At 38.5% G+C, this 18,669-nt stretch overlaps 1 protein-coding gene across 7 annotated transcripts in view; it reads left to right on the forward strand.

Annotated features, from left to right (window-relative positions):
- LOC132121990 (1-phosphatidylinositol 4,5-bisphosphate phosphodiesterase epsilon-1-like) overlaps positions 1-18,669 on the forward strand; it is a 92,380-nt gene that overhangs the window by 5,268 nt on the left and 68,443 nt on the right. For 6 of the 7 annotated variants that reach the window (XM_059531771.1, XM_059531768.1, XM_059531770.1 and 3 more), the window contains exon 2: positions 1,547-2,881. The exons of the other annotated variant lie outside the window; for it this stretch is intronic. In XM_059531771.1, the coding sequence (XP_059387754.1) occupies positions 1,778-2,881 (1,104 nt within the window). In that variant the 5' untranslated portion in view covers positions 1,547-1,777. The remainder of the gene's footprint in view (positions 1-1,546; positions 2,882-18,669) is intronic. 7 annotated transcript variants of the gene reach the window in all.

Below are 18,669 nucleotides of genomic sequence, written 5' to 3' on the forward strand. Positions count from 1 at the left end.
ATTGCCGCTTTGAACAATTACGTAATTGTGGCATCCATAATTGTAATCTCTATTAGAAATGTTATTAATTGTGCTGCCCTATTTCAAATCATATGAATGACTGTAAGAGAGAAATAATACTGTGTAGGCCTAGTTGAAAAGACTGTTTGTGAAGCTGTTTCTTAATTAAACATGGTAACTGTCTGCTCTCTTTGTCAGCGGCAGTGCTGATTCGATTTCAGCAGTGCTGATAGCTGAAAAGGTTTAATAGACACAGGTGAATCATAGACAATTAGAAATTAGATCACGTTTTGAATCGAGATTGTGATCTTTTAACGATTAATCATGCAGCTCTAATGAAAATGCATTTGCTTTCAGATTTAAAAATGGTTTGATGACGTCTGTCATTGGGATAAGGTACTTGCATGTCTCATGAGTAAATAATGACTGAATTTTCTATTTATTTGGACTGTTCCCTAATTTTTGCTGTATAAATCTATGGACATGATTGACACCACAAATAATGAATCTTCTTGCGGAGAGTGTGCTATTACTTTTCTAAGTGATTTAGCTTATGAGTTCCCCAGCAGATGATAAAACAGGAACAGATCTTGTGTCTAAGCAGGTACCAGAGCCAGAACACTCTAGCAACACCCAGAACATTTTATCTAATAACTGCTTAAAACACCATAGCAATAACCTTGGATCCACCAATCACATCCCTTATTTTAAGCAGTGACCAATGTGATGGTTTCTCAGTTTTGCACCACTTTTTTTCCACCACCAGTTTTGTTTTGAAAATATAAAAATGTATTGTTTGTAGAAAGTCAGCATTGATTGTTTTATTCAGCCTGAGAAATACATTGTCCTTACACAATATTAACAGTGTTGTAGTGTCCTTGACACTCTTCCCTTTCACCAAGCCCATGTCTGATTACAATCACTCAGGTGCTGAGTTATGAAAGAACTCCTCACTGTGTTAGCGCAGTGTTTTATTGCTGACTGTGTGTGGGTGTGGGAACTGAGCCATGTTTGAAGACCCTGAATCAATGCAGTGAATGCCCCCCTTTAATCTCATTCGTCCGACCCCCACCAAGCGAGACTTTACATTCCAGAGACCTGAGCGTTTGTATAGGACTGGGGGGCTGAAGCCTGTAGTGAGATTTTGGACAACTGTGTGATTTCCTGAGAGGGAGATATTATTGAGTGGACGTGAATTTTAATTTCGTGCTGTCAAAATCTACATCCTGTCCTTGAAATATTTCTTCAGTGTTTTAAACATTCGGTTGTGGGTGAAGTGCAGTTTTAACAACTTCCCCAGATAGCACCTAGTAAGACACAAAACAGCTTGGATCTGATAAGGATTGAGAAATGTTCTAGCCTTTCCCAGGCCAAGTAAAACCAGTGTGTTGAGTTACAGTTTGTTTATGTTCTTGCTCTTGCATTGTAATATTTCTTCTTTCGTTCAGAAAACATATTCAGGTCACTTAAAATACTGCGTGGCAAAAGTGTTGTTTATTGAAATTTTTTAAGATATTTTTTTTGTTGCTTCCTCTCTCTCATCTAGTGTTCTGAGGCCCTGAGGTCTTGGGAGAAGCGGTTAAATTTGGAAGGGGTGAAAAAAAACTGAGAAGACGCAGCCGTCACTTTCTACAGCAGTCATCCTAAAGCCTCCACTTCAGACAGACCCACTGGGATACATTCTCTGATCCCAAGGCCATCATCTTAGGAGTAGTTTGCCAGAAGCTTGTCCTCAGTGTAAGTTGAGCAAGGATTCTGTCAACAGGTGCCTAGTGATATGAGGGTTCGTTTGGAGAGACAGGCGCAAATTGGCCTCATGAGCTCCATGGCCTCTGACAGGGCATCTGCTGTGCTGGGAGTGAAAAGCCTTGGTAAGGAGACTTCGGCGAATAATGCAGATGCTCTCATATCCGTGAACTACGGCTTGCCTGGGAACAAATCCCCTCAGTTTTCATTAGAGACTTCAGAAGGGGACTCACAAGACACAGAGTGCAGAATATGGAAGTCTTTTGATACTAGGTCTAGAAGTTTGGATTGCTTAGACGAGACCTACAGGTCCAAAAGCTGCAGCTGTGGGGCTGCAAGGCACGGGGAGGAAGGGTTGTACGTGTGCCAGATGTGTGGGTTTTGCAATCCAGTGGAAAGCGAAGAAGGCTGCCCGGAGAATAGCTTTCCTCCTAGAAGCTGGGGAACGGTGCCCCAGCAGATGAAAGCAAAAGGGTTTTCTTCTGATATTACTTGCCTTGCTGGAGAACAGCCAACATTGAGTGGCTCAGATGGTGAACTGTGCCAGATGGAACTCATAATCGGCCAAAACACGGAGAGCCTGCTGTTCTGCGGGCTGGATTTGAGGCGAAACAGTGTGCCAGTATCCTCACCACAAGGGCCTCAGTGCACCAGTGGCTGTGGCACTGCCATGAATAACAAAATGCGTGACAGAATGGACTTTGTATGTGCCGTGTGCCATAAAAATGGCTTCTCTAGTTTGGAAAGGCTCAACAGGGAAAGCAATCCCATGTGCTCTCAGGTCAGATGCCTTAAGCGTTCCGTGCCGTTTAGGTTTTCTGTACCTGACTGTAGTGACAGCGAGGGCTCTGTGTCCGATAGCGAGTTTGTGCGTAACAAGAAAGAGCGCTCTACTGTCCTGGTCAGGAGGTACCTCAAGAACAACCAGAAGATCAAAAAGACAGTGTGCACCGGCACCAGAGCTATAGTGAGGTCTCTACCCACCGGCTGCATCTCTGACAGAGTCTGGGAGTCTGTTTGTGGGAAAACATGCCACCTTGGTGATAAGGCGAGAGGATACAGCAGAGCTCTTCAGGCCATCCAGCTGCAGGTTTCCAGGGCCCTTCTCAAATACCCAGGGGTCAGGTTTGCCGAGGTAAGGTCAATTTCTCTCCTCACTAAAGCTCTGCGTGCTATGAATGCTTCCTTTATGAACTGCTGGTTATTCAGGTGTTAGGTTAAAGCTCTATGAATGTGCCGCTCTCACAGTTGGTGCCACAGTTCCTGCACTGAATGTTTGTGTTGTATCTGATGTTTTGAAGTAAGAATTAACCCGGCATTCTTAGCTTGATTCTTGGGTGCGTAATTAGTGGTTCTTGCTATTGCAATTGCTCATACATAGTTCTGCAATCTTTCTGCAATCTTTCTGCATTTTCAAAACCCCTAACTATTAAACCATTTGTGCGACAGGCATGAATAATACCTCAAATCATGTGGCTTGTTGATGAGAGTTATGGTATTGCTGTTACCAAGTGATGAGGCTTGTGTTTTTTTCCTTGCTGACTTAAACAAATAAAAAAGTACCCTAGACTCAAGGGACACTTGTAAAGTGTTTGGGTTGTTTGTTAGCTATATATCTATGCAGCAATTTAGCAAACAAAATCAAAACTCCCAGAACATTCTAATTATGTGCTATTGAAGTGTTCTAGGTGATTTTAGGGCTTTGCTGCAATACCACATAAAGCCTTACAGCTGCCCTTCTAACAAGTCCTTAAAAATGCATTTCAAATCCTGACATTGTTTTATAAATGACCTAAATCTATAATTTCCTATGTGAGACAAGCATTTGCTAATGTACTGAAATATAAGAATGAAATTAAAGTCAGTATTAAGTCAAATCTACTTAACTAAGTTATGTAAAATTAAAGGGACAGTTCACCCAAAAATGAAAATTTGAAGTTTATTTGCTTACCCCCTGGGCATCCAAGATGTAGATGACTTTGTTTCTTCAGTAAAACACAAACAGAGATTTTTAACACAAACCGTTGCCGACTGTCAGTCTTATAATGTAAGTGGATGGGAATCACGGCTAAAACTAGGGATGGGCATTTTCTACAAATATCACATTCGAATATTTGAGCTCACAAAAAATTAATATTCGAATATTTGTTTATTTAAATTAAATTTAATGAGTCGGACGTTATTTTTCAGCAACATTTGTTTTCGTCATTTTGAACAAGCTTACACACAATAAGCTTGAACATTACACATCGTGTTTTGTAGCTGAAAACCTTTAACAATGCGTGCAAACAAACAAAAGTACAGATTAAAAGCAAAAAAAAAAAAAAAAAGTGAACAAAGAAAAAACGTAAAGCAGCCTGCAGCAATAGGCTATTGTACAGAATGTAGCTTACACTTAACTTTTAAACTGTCAGCAAATCTTTTTTTCTTTTTTTCTATCGTTTCAAATGTTCTTGTTAAGAAATACGGGCATGTAAACATGATTGGGGGAAAGTCGGCTCCTTAGTCTGTTAACAATAAGGCCAGCCGCGGAGAAAAAGCGCTCTGACGTCACAGACTCACAAATAACGGTGTGGTAAGCGAATAAGTTTTGTGAACTGCTTCGTGTTTTCGTTTCACCACTGAATGGGATCCTCATCTGGTGGAATACATGGCTCCTGCAAGAACTGTTCCCACTCGTCTCGGCTGGACTCTCTGTAATCATCGCTGAAGAACTGGCTCAGCCTTTTCCAACGAGTGGGCATTGCAGCTAGCAGAGCTACTGAAAGCGATTTTTTTTTTTTTTTGTGCTGCAAATCCATTTATCCTTTGCTGAAATTTCCGCGTCTTCATTGAGAGAGCGCGTCATTGTTGCTTAGCCTCAGGAGCGCTTCTGCCCGAGCGCTTTGGAAAGAAGGAGAAAGCGGTGTGCATAGCCTTTTCCACGCGTTATTAGGCGCGATATGTGAATGGCCCCTTATTCATTCATTATTTTTTGCTTGCATACACCTTCAAATATGCCGCGGAGAATTACAGAAAGTGACCAAATTAGGTTTTGTGAACTTTTTTTTTTTTTTTTTTTGCGAAATTCGAATATCATTTTTATTTATCGAATAATTAGAGCAGAACGAATATTCGAATGTTCGACTATCCGTGCACACCCCTAGCTAAAGCATACAATAAAACAAAACAAAAAATACACATGTAAAACCAAATTAAACCCTGTGGCTCATCAACCATCTATGCACACCTTGGCAATATAATCATCATTGGCTAGTATAATTTTTAGTTTACTCGCCAGACTGATATACTATTTTACAAGACACAAAATTATCTGTCTGTGCAAGAAACTGAACCGTATTTATATAGTTTTTTACCTTTGATTCAAGCAGCGTCTGAACTGTTAGTACTCTCTTGAGCGCGTCCTGTTGTGCTCGTTCTCAGCAGCAGGCGCTTGAGGCGCATGCATGCCAACCCTCCCTAATTTTCCGGGAGACTCCCGAATTTCAAAGCCCCTCCCGAAAATCTCCCGGACCGACCTTTCTCCCGATTTCCACCCGGACAACAATATTGCTACACCATCCGTCACTGGGCGCCGTTTTAGACCAAATGCTTGCGCTCCCATGGCGTCTGTCGTTGCTATGCAACCAAACTGCGCTCTCCATGGTGACGACGAAGAAGTATCAGCAAAGGATTAATTGATTTCTAGCCTCACCTCGGCTCGCATTAGATTTACTACTAGATATATTTCTGGAGATGAGAAGGAAAAACCCGCCTGGAAAAAGTAGCACACCACGTTGCTTCCATTATGAGCGTGCTCACCGCGGCCGCGCACCTATGGTTGAAATAGCGACCTTGAGCGCCAAAAAGATGCGATATGTGAACGGCCCCTAGAAGCAGACGTCTGAAATGAAAGGCAAGAACAGCTATTTATTTAGCTTTAGACTGTTACATAAAAATGTAAAAATGAAATGTCATAATTATAATGTTTTGAGTTTACTTATGTAATTGTTGCATTAGGCTATGAATTAATAAATGTTTATTGATAAGATCTAGCTATTTCATATCTCTTCATTTACAGTAGCTAACAAATTAGGGTCTAACCTCCTGAGGAGAGGCCTTAAGGAATTGAATTTGTCAAATAAATGAATTACATTTTTCTTTGCGTTTGTGTATGTGATATTATATATGACGACACATCGTTTGTGTATGTGATATATATGACGACACACCACCCCCCCCCCCCCACCCCGGTCCTTTTTAATATCTCCCTAATTCTGAGGTCTCAAGGTTGGCAAGTATGTTGAGGCGTCATCTTCTAATTGAGATTGTAGATAGTGTCAATGGTCCATTTGAGAGATAAGTGGCAGTAATACACTTAAGTCTGCGTGAAGAGGTAAAAGACGATATAAATACGTTTCAGTTTCTTGCATAGACAGACTGTTTTGTGTCTTTACACATCAATGTATCGTCACGAGCCACAGGGTTTAATTTGGTTTTGTTTGAGTATGTTTTTTTGACTCTCAAAACTGATTCCCATTCACCTCCGTTATAAGAGTGACGGACTGCAACTGTTTGTGTTAAAAATATTTGTTTGTAATCTACTGAAGAAACAAAGTCAACTACATCTTGGATGCCCTTGGGGTAAGCAGAAATTTTTTTTTTTTTTTTTAAATTAGGTGAACTATTCCTTTTACAAAAATGACTTGGCCAGTGATAGTTTGGGTCATTTCTGCTTAAAGGTGCAGTAGGAGATCTTGTAAAATGCTAACATTAGCCTGATAGCACTGAAAGCGAACATGTCCCCCTCCCTGCAATCGCTGTCCAAAGCCACGCCCCCTGAACGCATTTACAGACCAGAATATCACAGACAACATTACTACAATAGGCTACATCAGCGGTTCCCAATTCCAGCCCATGTTCTGAGGTGAAGTAAACCCCTGCTCAGGGAGTAGGGAGCAATGAACACGGTGTAGGGATCATTAACAGTTCATTCACGTAGATCTCTTCTAACGAGTTGGTTATCTGAATCGGGTGTGTAAACTAAGCGAGACATGCAAAATATGTGCATGAGCACTGGAATTGGGAACCGATGGGCTATATCATGTGTCGTTCAACAGCGAGAAAACTTTAAAAGTACTACAATACCAGGAAGGAAGGTTGTTGATGTTTGTCTGCCATTCTCGATCTGTCTGCACATTGTGAGTGAATGCGCTGATGACGTATTCTGTCTGCGCGAACAGGTTGTGCAGGGGTATGCAGTTACATACATTGACAGGCAGGTTGGAAAGCTATTTAAAACGCTCGGACTGAGTTTTGATTGGACGTACATTTCTTGGTCCTACACCTTCTGCAGAATATATAAACACAGATAAATATATTCAGTAGGGCTGTAGCGATACACTAATCTCACGATACGATACACAATATTCAGCTCACAATACGATATCATGATATTCAGCCAACGATACGATCTGATATAATTCAATACGATTCTATATAATTTGATACGCTTACATCATTTTCTGATAGATTTAAAGGGGACAGAGTGATTTTGGTGACATCTTGTGACTGTTTCATTTACTTGGATTGAATTAATTGAAAGACAGCTTGCTAAATAAATGCTGGACAAAATTAATCAAAAATGTGTTGAGAAAATTAGTTCCATTATTGAAACAGTGCAAACTGTAGCTTACCTTTGAAAAGTAAATAAAGGGCAACATTGCAATTTGCAATTAACAATGGAGAGTTAAAGTGCAAGTGGCCTGTTCTGAACAGTTTCTTTGAAAGCGTTTTAGCTTGACACTGAACATAGGGTAGCCAGTCTAGCCGCCAGGTAAGTAAACATAGTAGTACCATGGCTTCTCCATAACATCAAATAATTCAAGTCTCTAAGAACATTTAACTTAAAACGTACCTGAGTATTTTAAGGCCTGTAAGCCTACACCTATGAGAGGTAGCCAGTCTAGCCAGCAGAAAAAAATAAACCATGGCAGCCAGACCATGGCAGCCAGACAATAATTGGCTGGGAGGCTTTAACGTGTGTCCTTGTCTGAGCGTACAGCCCGGGAATGAAAACCTTGGTGAGGTGTTTGCAGGTTAGAATAGGATAGCGGGGCTCCACCATGCGCCTAAAGCCAGGGTTTTCCACTGAATACGTGCTCAAATCCTGACAAATAAAGTAGGCAATGGACTCGATGTCCATTGTAGTTTGTTTTGGGTCAAGCGGCCACTACTGCTTTGGGTCCTCCGTAAGCATAAACTTGTCCAGGTGGTGACGTTTTAGATGCGCTCGTAAATTTGTGGTATTGCCGGAATATTTAACATTAGTGCCACATAGCTTACAAACTGCGACGCTTTTATCCAAGTCGTTGCTTTTCTTTTTTTTAAAACCAAAGTGCTCCCACACATCTGCTTTTAAGCAGGCGGGTGCTGGATTTATATTCGCAGCCATTCTCTGAATATCCTCACTCTGACTTGGTAAACAGGAAGAGGTAGACGTCTGTGTCTGTGTAAAGTTAGTATGGGGAACTTGCTCTACAGCAACACTAGCGGCTGGCTGACCAAATCGCTCTTCCTGCAACGCGAACGGGGGTAAACATGGGGGATTTATAATGGGAAGTATGTATCGATGCTCGCGGCTAAAAAATCGATACTTTCTTTGGAAAAAAATATCGATATATATATCGCAGAATCGATAAAATCGCCCAGCCCTACTATTCAGACCATGTAACTTAATGATTGCTGTCAGGATGTGAAGAGACTTTCAGCCAGCATAACAAAAAAAAATCTGAAGACAATCACCTATTGCACCTTTAATCATTTGAAGTTTACTCTGCAATACTCAAGTTAATATTACAAAATCTTTTTTGTAAAAGTGTAGCATAGGGCTGCACGATATTGGAAAAAAAAGACATTGCTAAATTTTACTTTTCTGCGATATATATTGCGATATGAAATCTAATCAAATTTTTTCTTACAAACAAAAATGATGTGAGCACACTTACATTCTCATTTTAAATGATTTAAACATCAGAGTATTATTTAAATTAGATTAAATTATTTGTTTGTAACTTTAGGATACGGTTTGAATTGTTAACATATTAACTAACATGAACTTACCACGAGCAATACTTTTGTTACTATATTAATCTTTGTTTATCTTAGTTTATAAAAACACAGCTGTTCATTGTTTGGTAAAGTTACTTCACAGTGCATTAATTATGTTAACAAATACTGTACAACTTTTGATTTCAACAATGAAGGCTATAGCCTAAATGTTGAAATTAACAATGTTGTAGAAGTGCAGTTTAGTAATAGTAAATGTTAAATAATGTAGTTAAATAGTTTAATAGATAGAACATTATTTTAAAGTGTTACAGATTTTTTTTATACACCAATTCAGACATCTCGTGAGTTTAGTGTTGGACAGGTCAGTTGTATAAACCATCCATTAAATTGAATTGGTTCAAAGGAATCATTAATTCGCGAATCAGACGTGTACGGCACGCATTGTGTAATTATCTCTGCAGTTTGCGCCCTGTTAAACTGACAGGCCTTAAAAACACATGCAAATGATAAACCTTCACTCTGTGATGGTTAAGCTGTGCAATTAATCCGTGAATCACATTCGTCAAGGGCCGGGGAGCAGCTGGCCCGTACAGTTAATGAATAATGGATCAACTACAACAGCCTACATCGCACATCCTGCGATGTGACAATCGCGGATTCGTAGATCGCGATATCGATGCTTAAACGACACATAGTGCAGCCATAGTGTAGCACTGAAAAAGCCATGCTATTAGCATATGGTTCACTTAGAAACATCTAAGTGAACAATGTAGGAAACAGCTAGTTACACTTTCTAAGATATGTCTACAGAATATAATCAGATCTTGCAAAACAGCAAGTCACTAAACCTTAAAACTTGAATTTCTACAAGCTTGAACTGAGTAATGTTTTAGAATTTATGCTAATAGAAAACAGGAAATTACTGTTGATTTTTGACATGATGTGGAACATCCCAGACGTCTTTTATTATCCGTCAGCCTTTTATTCATATTCTTTGGTTTCTATATTATATAACTTGTTTGCTGTTGTACATTTCAGACTTCTTTTATATTTTCTTTTTCAATGAATTCAACTAGACCCTGAATCATTTAATACAATGTGTCATTTCTTTTTTACTCATTTACCAGATGCTTTTATCCACAGTAAATTACAACTGTGAAATAGCACAACCAATTTATTGTACAGGGTAATGATATTAGCAGTGCTGCAATACCATATGGCAAGAGTAAACTGCAGTGCTGCATTTTCTTCATGCCAATTTTGTCATTTTTCGCGGTAATTGAAATGGCTCCAGTTTATTTAACAAATGGACACCAGCTAGCACTTAATTTTGCCTGTAATTTGATGAATTACAAGCAAAATAGGAGGAGATCTTTCTTTCAAAGGAAATTCCTGGCGCTCACAAAACTCAAGTTAGTGCAAGATACAGACACAAAACATTTCAGCTTGAGGTTTTTCAAACAGATGATTTAGTGGGTGACAGCTGTCTGTTTCAGCAAAACTTCTAATCTATTATGCAGCATATTATGTCTATGCTTAGGCAGACGTTTTACTAGTAGACTTGTATTAAAGCACTGCTTGTTGTGTTAAGGGCCGTTCCAGTGCTGTCTGGTTTCTCCCGCTGGCTGGGACAGGGAACCCTCTGTTTCAGAGCGTGCACTGGTTCTCGCTACACTAGCTTAAGACATTTAGACTTTATTGGCCCTTGGAGGCACTAAACCCCTGCCTCCTTCATGTTTTTATTCATTCCTTATAGGTGAAAAATAAGTTCACTGAGTCTAAGCATGTAGAAATATGTGTGCTGCATGTAGTCATTGCATCTCCATAGACCAAACAATTTTGTGTTCCACTGATCTGTTATTGGTGTTTTGTTTTGGACCCACAATATTGGTCACAACGGCAGTGTGGTTTTAGACTGAACCACAGTGGAGAGCGGCCAAGCTTTGTCTGATATTAGAAAAAAGGAATGGTTAAAAAGAGGAAAAGTGGATAGAGAGACAGCCTGATTCTCTTTTGGTGGTTCAATAATATTGCTTCAGGATTCTCTAGAGAACTGAAGTCTATTATAGAAAGTGCATACATATCCCTGAGGACTTAAACTGGTGGTGACATGTGGCACGTCCTGTGGTTTCATTACGCCATAATTTATGGATTGCTTTATTAGGCCACTCACATTGTCTTTAGTGTTCGTGAGGTTATTTTATTGTCCAGATTTGAATATGAATTGGCATTTGAAGAACTTTGGAACTTTGTGTTTTGTATTCTGGTGCAAGTAATTTTTTTCATGTCAGCTAGGCTATGTAGATATATACACACTATCATTTTTTGAGGGATGAAATGACGGCTTGTTTGTGCAGTTGCATATTTCTTTCAGTTTTATTTATTTATTTATTGATGTTAGGTTTGTAATTGCTTTATCTGTGGATTTTCCCATTCTCTGGCTGCCACAGAGAATGACGGGAAATATACTTTTGTTGCACAAGCGTGTCGCCTCATAAACGGGTTAAGGGAGCAGTATTTCACTGGAAAGCTTTATAGCGCTTCTTTATCAACATTCAACAGTACACAGAATACATACAAATTGTACCACCACAATGAACATGTAATTATGACCACTTACAAAACCAGGACTCAAAGTTAAAAAAAAAAAACCTGCAACTCTTCATCTTCAGATGTGAGACTGCTGGGGTCAACCAGTGAGCATGTATTTCAGAAAGTTTCCCATGGGATATTTGCCTGTCCTTCTGGACTTTAAATGAAATGACAGACTGCTCCTTATAATTAAGCTGAGCTTGTTCTTTTAATGTGTTCTTGAGCCTTTACTGGTGTTTGCGCATGGCCTCAAATGTTGACACTTAGGAGTGTTTTTAAGGCAGGCCTTTACACGGAATGCAAGAGGCATCTGCTAATCGTCTCCATTTCTGATTATAGCCCGCAGTAGGGAGGAAGTGCAGAGTTGAAACTCTGACCTCCCCTGGTCTCTCGATGGACACCACAGAGGAGTCAGACGAGCTTATGAGATCACAAGTAGGGGACAGTAACCACAGTGTTGTTTGTGGTTTATACAACAGCAATGAGATTATACATGGCTTGTGCCTTTTTTTTCATATGAATGTTTAAATGGTTTCTACAAAAGAAGTAAGTTGTACGGGTTTTGAATGACTAGTAAATAATGACAGATTTTCACTTTACATGAACTAATTATTAAAATATTGTTTGGGTTGGTGTGAAAAGAGAGAATATGTTGAAAATGGAATTTACTACAGCCCTCTGTGGTATTAAAGGAAATGAGGCACATAGAGGTCGCCAGTCCCGCCACAGGAAGATAAACACTTCCTTGTGATTGGCTGATTAACACCTGATGGAATGAACAGCAGGGCCAGAGATCTCCAAACAGGTAATGACTAATGACTAAAAGTTCTGTCAATGGCCTAAAAATAAATAAGATGAAACATGCAAGAAGGTAATAGTGTGGACTAGAGTTTCCTTAGATATTTAGCTTTGATTTTAAAGAGCATGAACAGAAAAAAGAACAGTGAGGCAGCTCTTCTGAAGCTGTAGTTTCACATATTATTGGTAAGCTTTTGAATACAATCTTTAACAGCAGCACTGGTGTCATCTCCATCTCCAAGTCATAGCTAAGGTTTATCCAAAAAAGTTGCAGGAGCTGATGGCAGCGGGCGGTGGATATTGCGGATGAGTTCTTCTGTGTCATCACGTTATACTAGTTCTCCAGCTTCAGTTTCGGATCTTTCATGCTGTCCTCGCCACAGTGCAGCAGTGAAAAGAGACCGCTCTCAGACACGCTCTGAACATTATTTAAACGACACCGGTATTGCGGTATTTTAAAAATTCATATCATAAGAAAAATAAACACCATTATTCGGTATGAACTGGTATACCGCCCAGCACTATTTCTAATTTTAATTATCATCTGTTGATCATCTTTAACCAGTTTGTTTGTCTAAAAGTTGTATGTTACATAAGGCTGTGAAATTACAATTTATGAGAGCACATTTACTTATTGCCTCACTCAGCTTGCTTAGCTGTAAAGCTGCATTTGCATTACAGTGACGTAAAAAAAAAAAAAAAAAAAAGAAGCTTATTACTGGTAAAAGGACTCAGTCAAAACAATGGAGCTATCATCATGTAGTAAGTGCTGCTACCATTTCCCCCCATATATAAAAACCCCACGATGATATAGTTAAACAAGTGACAAAATGATACACCTCTACACATTCCTCTCATTCTTGGCAAAGCAAACCAGCCCCATAGTTATTTCTCTCATGGACAGAGACCACCTAGAAAGTCTCACAATCAGCAGCCCAAACCACATCATATCCTGAATACTGGCAGGTATTGATAAGACCTGTCTAAGTCTCACTAGCACACTAGTGTCAGTAAACCATCGACACGCCAATCAAAACCCAGGACGAGGCAATGGGGAGGGACACAGTGGCCATGATATCGCACTCAAAGTGCCTTGTGTTTCTGAGGACTCAGGACACACAATGAGCCATTTAGAGGAGTTTCTTCTACACTTCATACTCATAAACTCAAGGGCTTCAAAGCGGGTGTTCGTAAACATTCTTCTGAAACCTAAATTGACAAATTAGACACTATACGATCTCATGGACGTCCCACACAGCGACCATACCAAAGCTGCAATTCCGTATCAACTGCACTATTTAATACAGGTTAATATTTACTTAAAATTCTTAGGAACCTCAATCGCTCAGTTGTAGGACCGTTATTAGCCAATGCAGATAATCAGCCTTATTATGGATAATCTGTCAGGCAGATGTATTGATGTATCACTAATTTTAACTTGAACTGTCTGAGAAGCAACCAGAAGTTCAAAGTGGTTTTGTGTTTGTATATGTATATACACACACACACACACACACACACACACACACACAAACACACACAAATGCAAGGGAAAGCAAATAAGCTTGATGTATATACCTAACTCTTAGGTCAAATACAAGGCTACATATTCAGTGACGTCCCAAAGGAGATGGCAGATAATTTAAAGTGACATCCATTTTTGCTAATCCATCATTCATGTTCTAATTATTAAATCGAGTAACTAGGATTTCATTGAAATAACTGAAGGCGAATGAGTTGCACAGCTAATTCACTCTAAACTGCAAGTAAACAAGTTTCCCAATTGATGGTGTTCAGACTGTTCATACTGAAATGCTCTAATCTTGATTGATGGTGGTTATCCTGAGTGTTCTGTCTTAACCTGTTGTTTGTAATGTCCTCAGAGGTTTGCCGGCAGTTGAGGGTGTTACTCAGGGAAGTTGTGGTTTACCGTTGTCTCTGTGATTCAGAGCTGCCAGGAATGTGCAGGGCAGGCTGCTTTCAGTCCCAGCTGGACCAACAGCTCAGATTTTAGGCTGCTGATACAGACTGTTGCTCCACTGAAAGACAATAGTATGTCTTTTTTTTTCTAGCCTTTGTCGTGCTATGTGCTGTCTGATCAAGTTTTTTTCTTTTTTCTTTTTTCTCAAAGGTCAGATAAATGTGTCAAACACTGTCAAATGATGCATAATAGATCATAGCAGAATCAATATATTGTAGGGCTGGGCGATATGGAGCAAAAAATATATCTCGATATATTTTGCTATATCTCGATATACAATATATATCTCGATATCTTTACAGGAAGAATAACCCCCACAAAAACTACTACTACAAAAAAATAAAAAAAATAATGCCAAATATTATGTTTAGGGCCCTATGAAATGTTTTATTTTTTCTTCACCATGTTTTATTGTTACCTAATTCTGTATTTTAGCATGTGTAATTATTTAAATGCATAAAAACTTAATTTGTAAAAAATAAAAAACATTCTTAAAATAGCCTTGAATCAAAATGAAATATGTATTTACAATTTTTCTGGTAATCTAATGAAGGCATAAAACATTCATTTAATTTATCTTTTAATTATTGAAAATTAAGTAAACTTTATTTGTTGGTAAACAAAAGGGATTTACTATTAAAAATAAAACATGGAAGAAATGTTGTGTGATTATTCCTTAAATTATGTTCGTTTCATTTTAAAAGTAGTAGTAGGCTATGTACATTCTGCTGAACAATATTAATAGATTATTCGATACTACAGTCTATGATGTGATATATGACTCTAGTTTTACTCAAATTAAACGGTCAGATGCTCATAAAGTTACTCTCGGTGCAGTTCTGGAGATGTTCCTCATGTGTTCGTGAGAGGAAAGACACTGAAATCACCGCGAGCGTCACGCGCAACATGCAGGATTCATATTTAAATAGACTTTTCCGGCTTAATATTTACAGATATTAGTGCATATGGCGATTTGATGTGAGTGCAGTGCCCTTCTTTTGATTAATTCATTCAAAATTTGACAAATTCTGTGACATTCCGCGTTTAACTGTAAATTAAATTTTTTTGACTGGATTTCACGATTCCGCCCGCGTTTTCTGCCCACCCCTAATATATTGTGTGTAATAGTTGAACGTAGATGGAAATCAAGTTGAACATGTTTGTTATGTTCTTTGGAGGGTAAGCAATCCTAGCTATGAACTCTGTGTGTGTGTGTGTGTGTGTGTGTGTGTGTGTGTGTGTGTGTGTGTCATGAAAAACATACACCCAGAAAGGCCAAAGTCACATGTTTCCACTTCAGGGAGAGTACGTTCTCTTACACCAAACCTCATCACATTCTGTCTTCTGTAAAATCACTTGGTATATATTGTATGTATTATATCGCCACAGCAGTAAAATATTGTATAAAACAATTGTATATTGTATATTTTAATTAATTGTAAATGATATATTAAAAATATATAAAATTTTATATGAAATGTAAGTTGTCATTGTAATGTATCCTGTGCAGTGTAGTAAAATTATTTTTGACAGTTTTGAGAATCTAAATGCCAACATAAAATAATGAGTGTTAATTTTGGTGAAAATTTGTTTAATTTTCATGAAAAAAATCCTATGTACAAAATATTATTTTTTGGTATTTTTCATTGATATTTTTTCCTTTTTTTTGGCTTAAATCGGATTACTTATTTAGAGCCCAGGAATTTTTATTGTTCTATAAATACTGTATTTTTCTGTGTTCATAACTTACATTACTGTCAACCTGTTAACTGATCTTAGCATTTATCTGACTGAACCTTTATGATGTGGTTGCTTATTTCTGCCCCCTAGTGTGGACCTAAAACTCAATTATGTGTGGTATTTGAAAATAATTTTTTTTGTTCTCTGATGTATCCGGTATAATGTCACACCAGAGTTGTTTCTCAGCATTCCTGTCATGTACAGTTGACACAGAACAGTCACACACCTCATCCAATGTCAACACGCCATTGTGATGCACATTTCCGCTAATGATAGTTTGTACATTGCATGTCCTCATTCTTTATTATCTCTACATTTTACAGTAATAGAGTGCTTTAGTGATGATGTATTTTTGTAGGCCAACCCGGAGGGTTGCATCACCCTGGTTCCCACATTTAAAAACCCCCCAAAAAGAAGATTATTACAAGTTTTGTTCACCATAATGACCTTCACAAATCAACACAACATTTATGAACATTGAAGCCTAACTGCTTCAGAAGTAAAAGGCTAAACATAGGCTTTAAAGTTTAAACTAACTATGGTTGTGCAATTGATCACATTTGAATATGATGCGCATCTCGTTAGTATAGCCGGTCTTATGATTATTAGTAAATCACCATCACCTGTCTCGGATTTAGTGGCTATCACTACACAGATTCATAGTTCACTGACAAGCTAGGCAACATTGTGTTCGAAATCGAATGTGATTATGAGGGTGATTTTGCCCAATTGTCAGTAAACTACGTCCTTGTCTAGTGAAAGCTGCTCAATCTGAGACAGGTGATGGTGATTTACTACTAATCACGAGGACGAGATGTGCATGATAATCAAATGTGATTAATTCCACAGCCCTAAAACTAACCAAACTGCAGTTGCATGACTTCAGTGTTCTCACCATTAAATTTCTGACAATTCTCTTTTGGTCCTATAAACACTTTCCCTGAAAGTTTGAGTTTACAAGAGTATAATCATGAACAATGAAGCTGTGAAAGCATCTAGTGCAGGCATCTCCAACCCTGCTCCTGGAGAGCTACCATCCTGCAGACTTCAGTTCCAACCCTGCTCCAACACACCTGTCTGTAATTATCAAGTAGCCCTGAACACATTGATTAACTGGTTCAGGTGTGTTTGATTGGGGTTGGAGCTGAAATCTGCAGGACAGTAGCTCTCCAGGAGCAGGGTTGGAGACCCCTGATCTAGTGAGTATAGATGTGTTTTAAAAATAATTTAAATAATGCTTAATTATTTTTAAATACCTACAATACAGACCTTGTTAACCAAAAACCGTTCAAACACCCCACTGACTTCAGGAAGATGGAAGTGAGAGTGCTAATATGATAAATTGATTTCAGGTGAATTCTGGGATGTTTTCTGTACAGTACTAAAGAAGTTCATGTTTGTTGAACACTTGTTGCTTCTCCTTCAATAGCTGCTCTGACTTGGCCATTAAACAATTTTATTTGTTGTTATTTTGGAAACAATGAATGACTAGAATCATCACATTAATTCAGTCTACTGTGTCTGGATATGCTGGATCTAAACTATAGGTAACAGATCATTGATCCCCATGCGTTTCGGCTCCCAGTGAGCTGTGCCACTTGGAGGCAGTGTTATACAACTCCAGTAACTGGCAGTGCTCTGAACCTAGAGAGAATATATTCCAGGTCTTTCTGCTTTGTTCATGTATTGTGACACAGTTACCGCTTGTGAAATGAACTCTTGTCACTTACTCACCAAACGCTCAGGAAATCATGGTTGCTAGTTTGCCATTCATTCTTGTCCCCCTGAAGGAGTTAAGCCATGTTACCTAATCAGACGTTCATTAAGAACATAATTTTATCATGTAGGCTGATCCTTTTTTTAAAATTCAACAGGAGCATCTGCATTAATGGCATGGATTCAGCTCATTCTGTAAGGTTACAGAATGTCATTTCTGTCTCCTTTATTTTTTGCTCACATTGTGTTTGTAACCCGCTGTCTTGCAGGGAGATTCACTTGAGGTCTCTGCTTATAAGGTTGATATGGCAACAGCAGGCAGTGTTGGTTAATGACAGGGATCTCGCCGCAATCCCTTGATGAAACGCACCGGTTCTGCCGTGGCACAGCCTAATTAGATAATTACACAAACAAGAGTTGTCATCTGTCAAATGAAGGGTTGAGCGGCAGAAAATTTGCAGGTGCATATAAGATAAGATAATGTTGTCATGTGACGAGCACCCATTGTTTGTTTGAAAAAGTAAATATTGTTTTAAAGTTTAATATTAATATTGCAAGATTTAATTTATAATATAATGAAATAATTGTTAAAAAGTTAATGATTAATAAGAAATAATTTCTATATAGTGTAATAAAATGGAAAAAAATTTTTACATTATTTTTGTCCGTTTCTGTCATTGCTCAATCTCTGAATGGTTTAGAGCATATGTGACAAAGCAAATAATAGAGAATGACTTGTTTACAGCATTTGCATTAGCTTGACCAATTAAAAAGCTATCCGAACACATTGCATGTAATGTATTATATATATATTCTATAACTGTAATTTTCATACACATCTATTTAATTTCAACCAAAATTTTTGTCAGAGCTGGCTTAAACACTTGGAGTCATTACAGCTTTGAAACGCTGCTTTCATTCCTTTTTAGATTCTTTTTCGGTCGAGTCTTACATCCTTGGTTGTAAGAGCACTAGTGAATTTATGTGGGCAGCTGCTAATTTGCATGGCTTTTGAATATATGTGATAATTTAGTGTTGGCCCGTGA

Source organism: Carassius carassius, chromosome 40 (assembly GCF_963082965.1).
Source record: "Carassius carassius chromosome 40, fCarCar2.1, whole genome shotgun sequence".
Taxonomy (NCBI): Eukaryota; Metazoa; Chordata; class Actinopteri; order Cypriniformes; family Cyprinidae; genus Carassius; species Carassius carassius.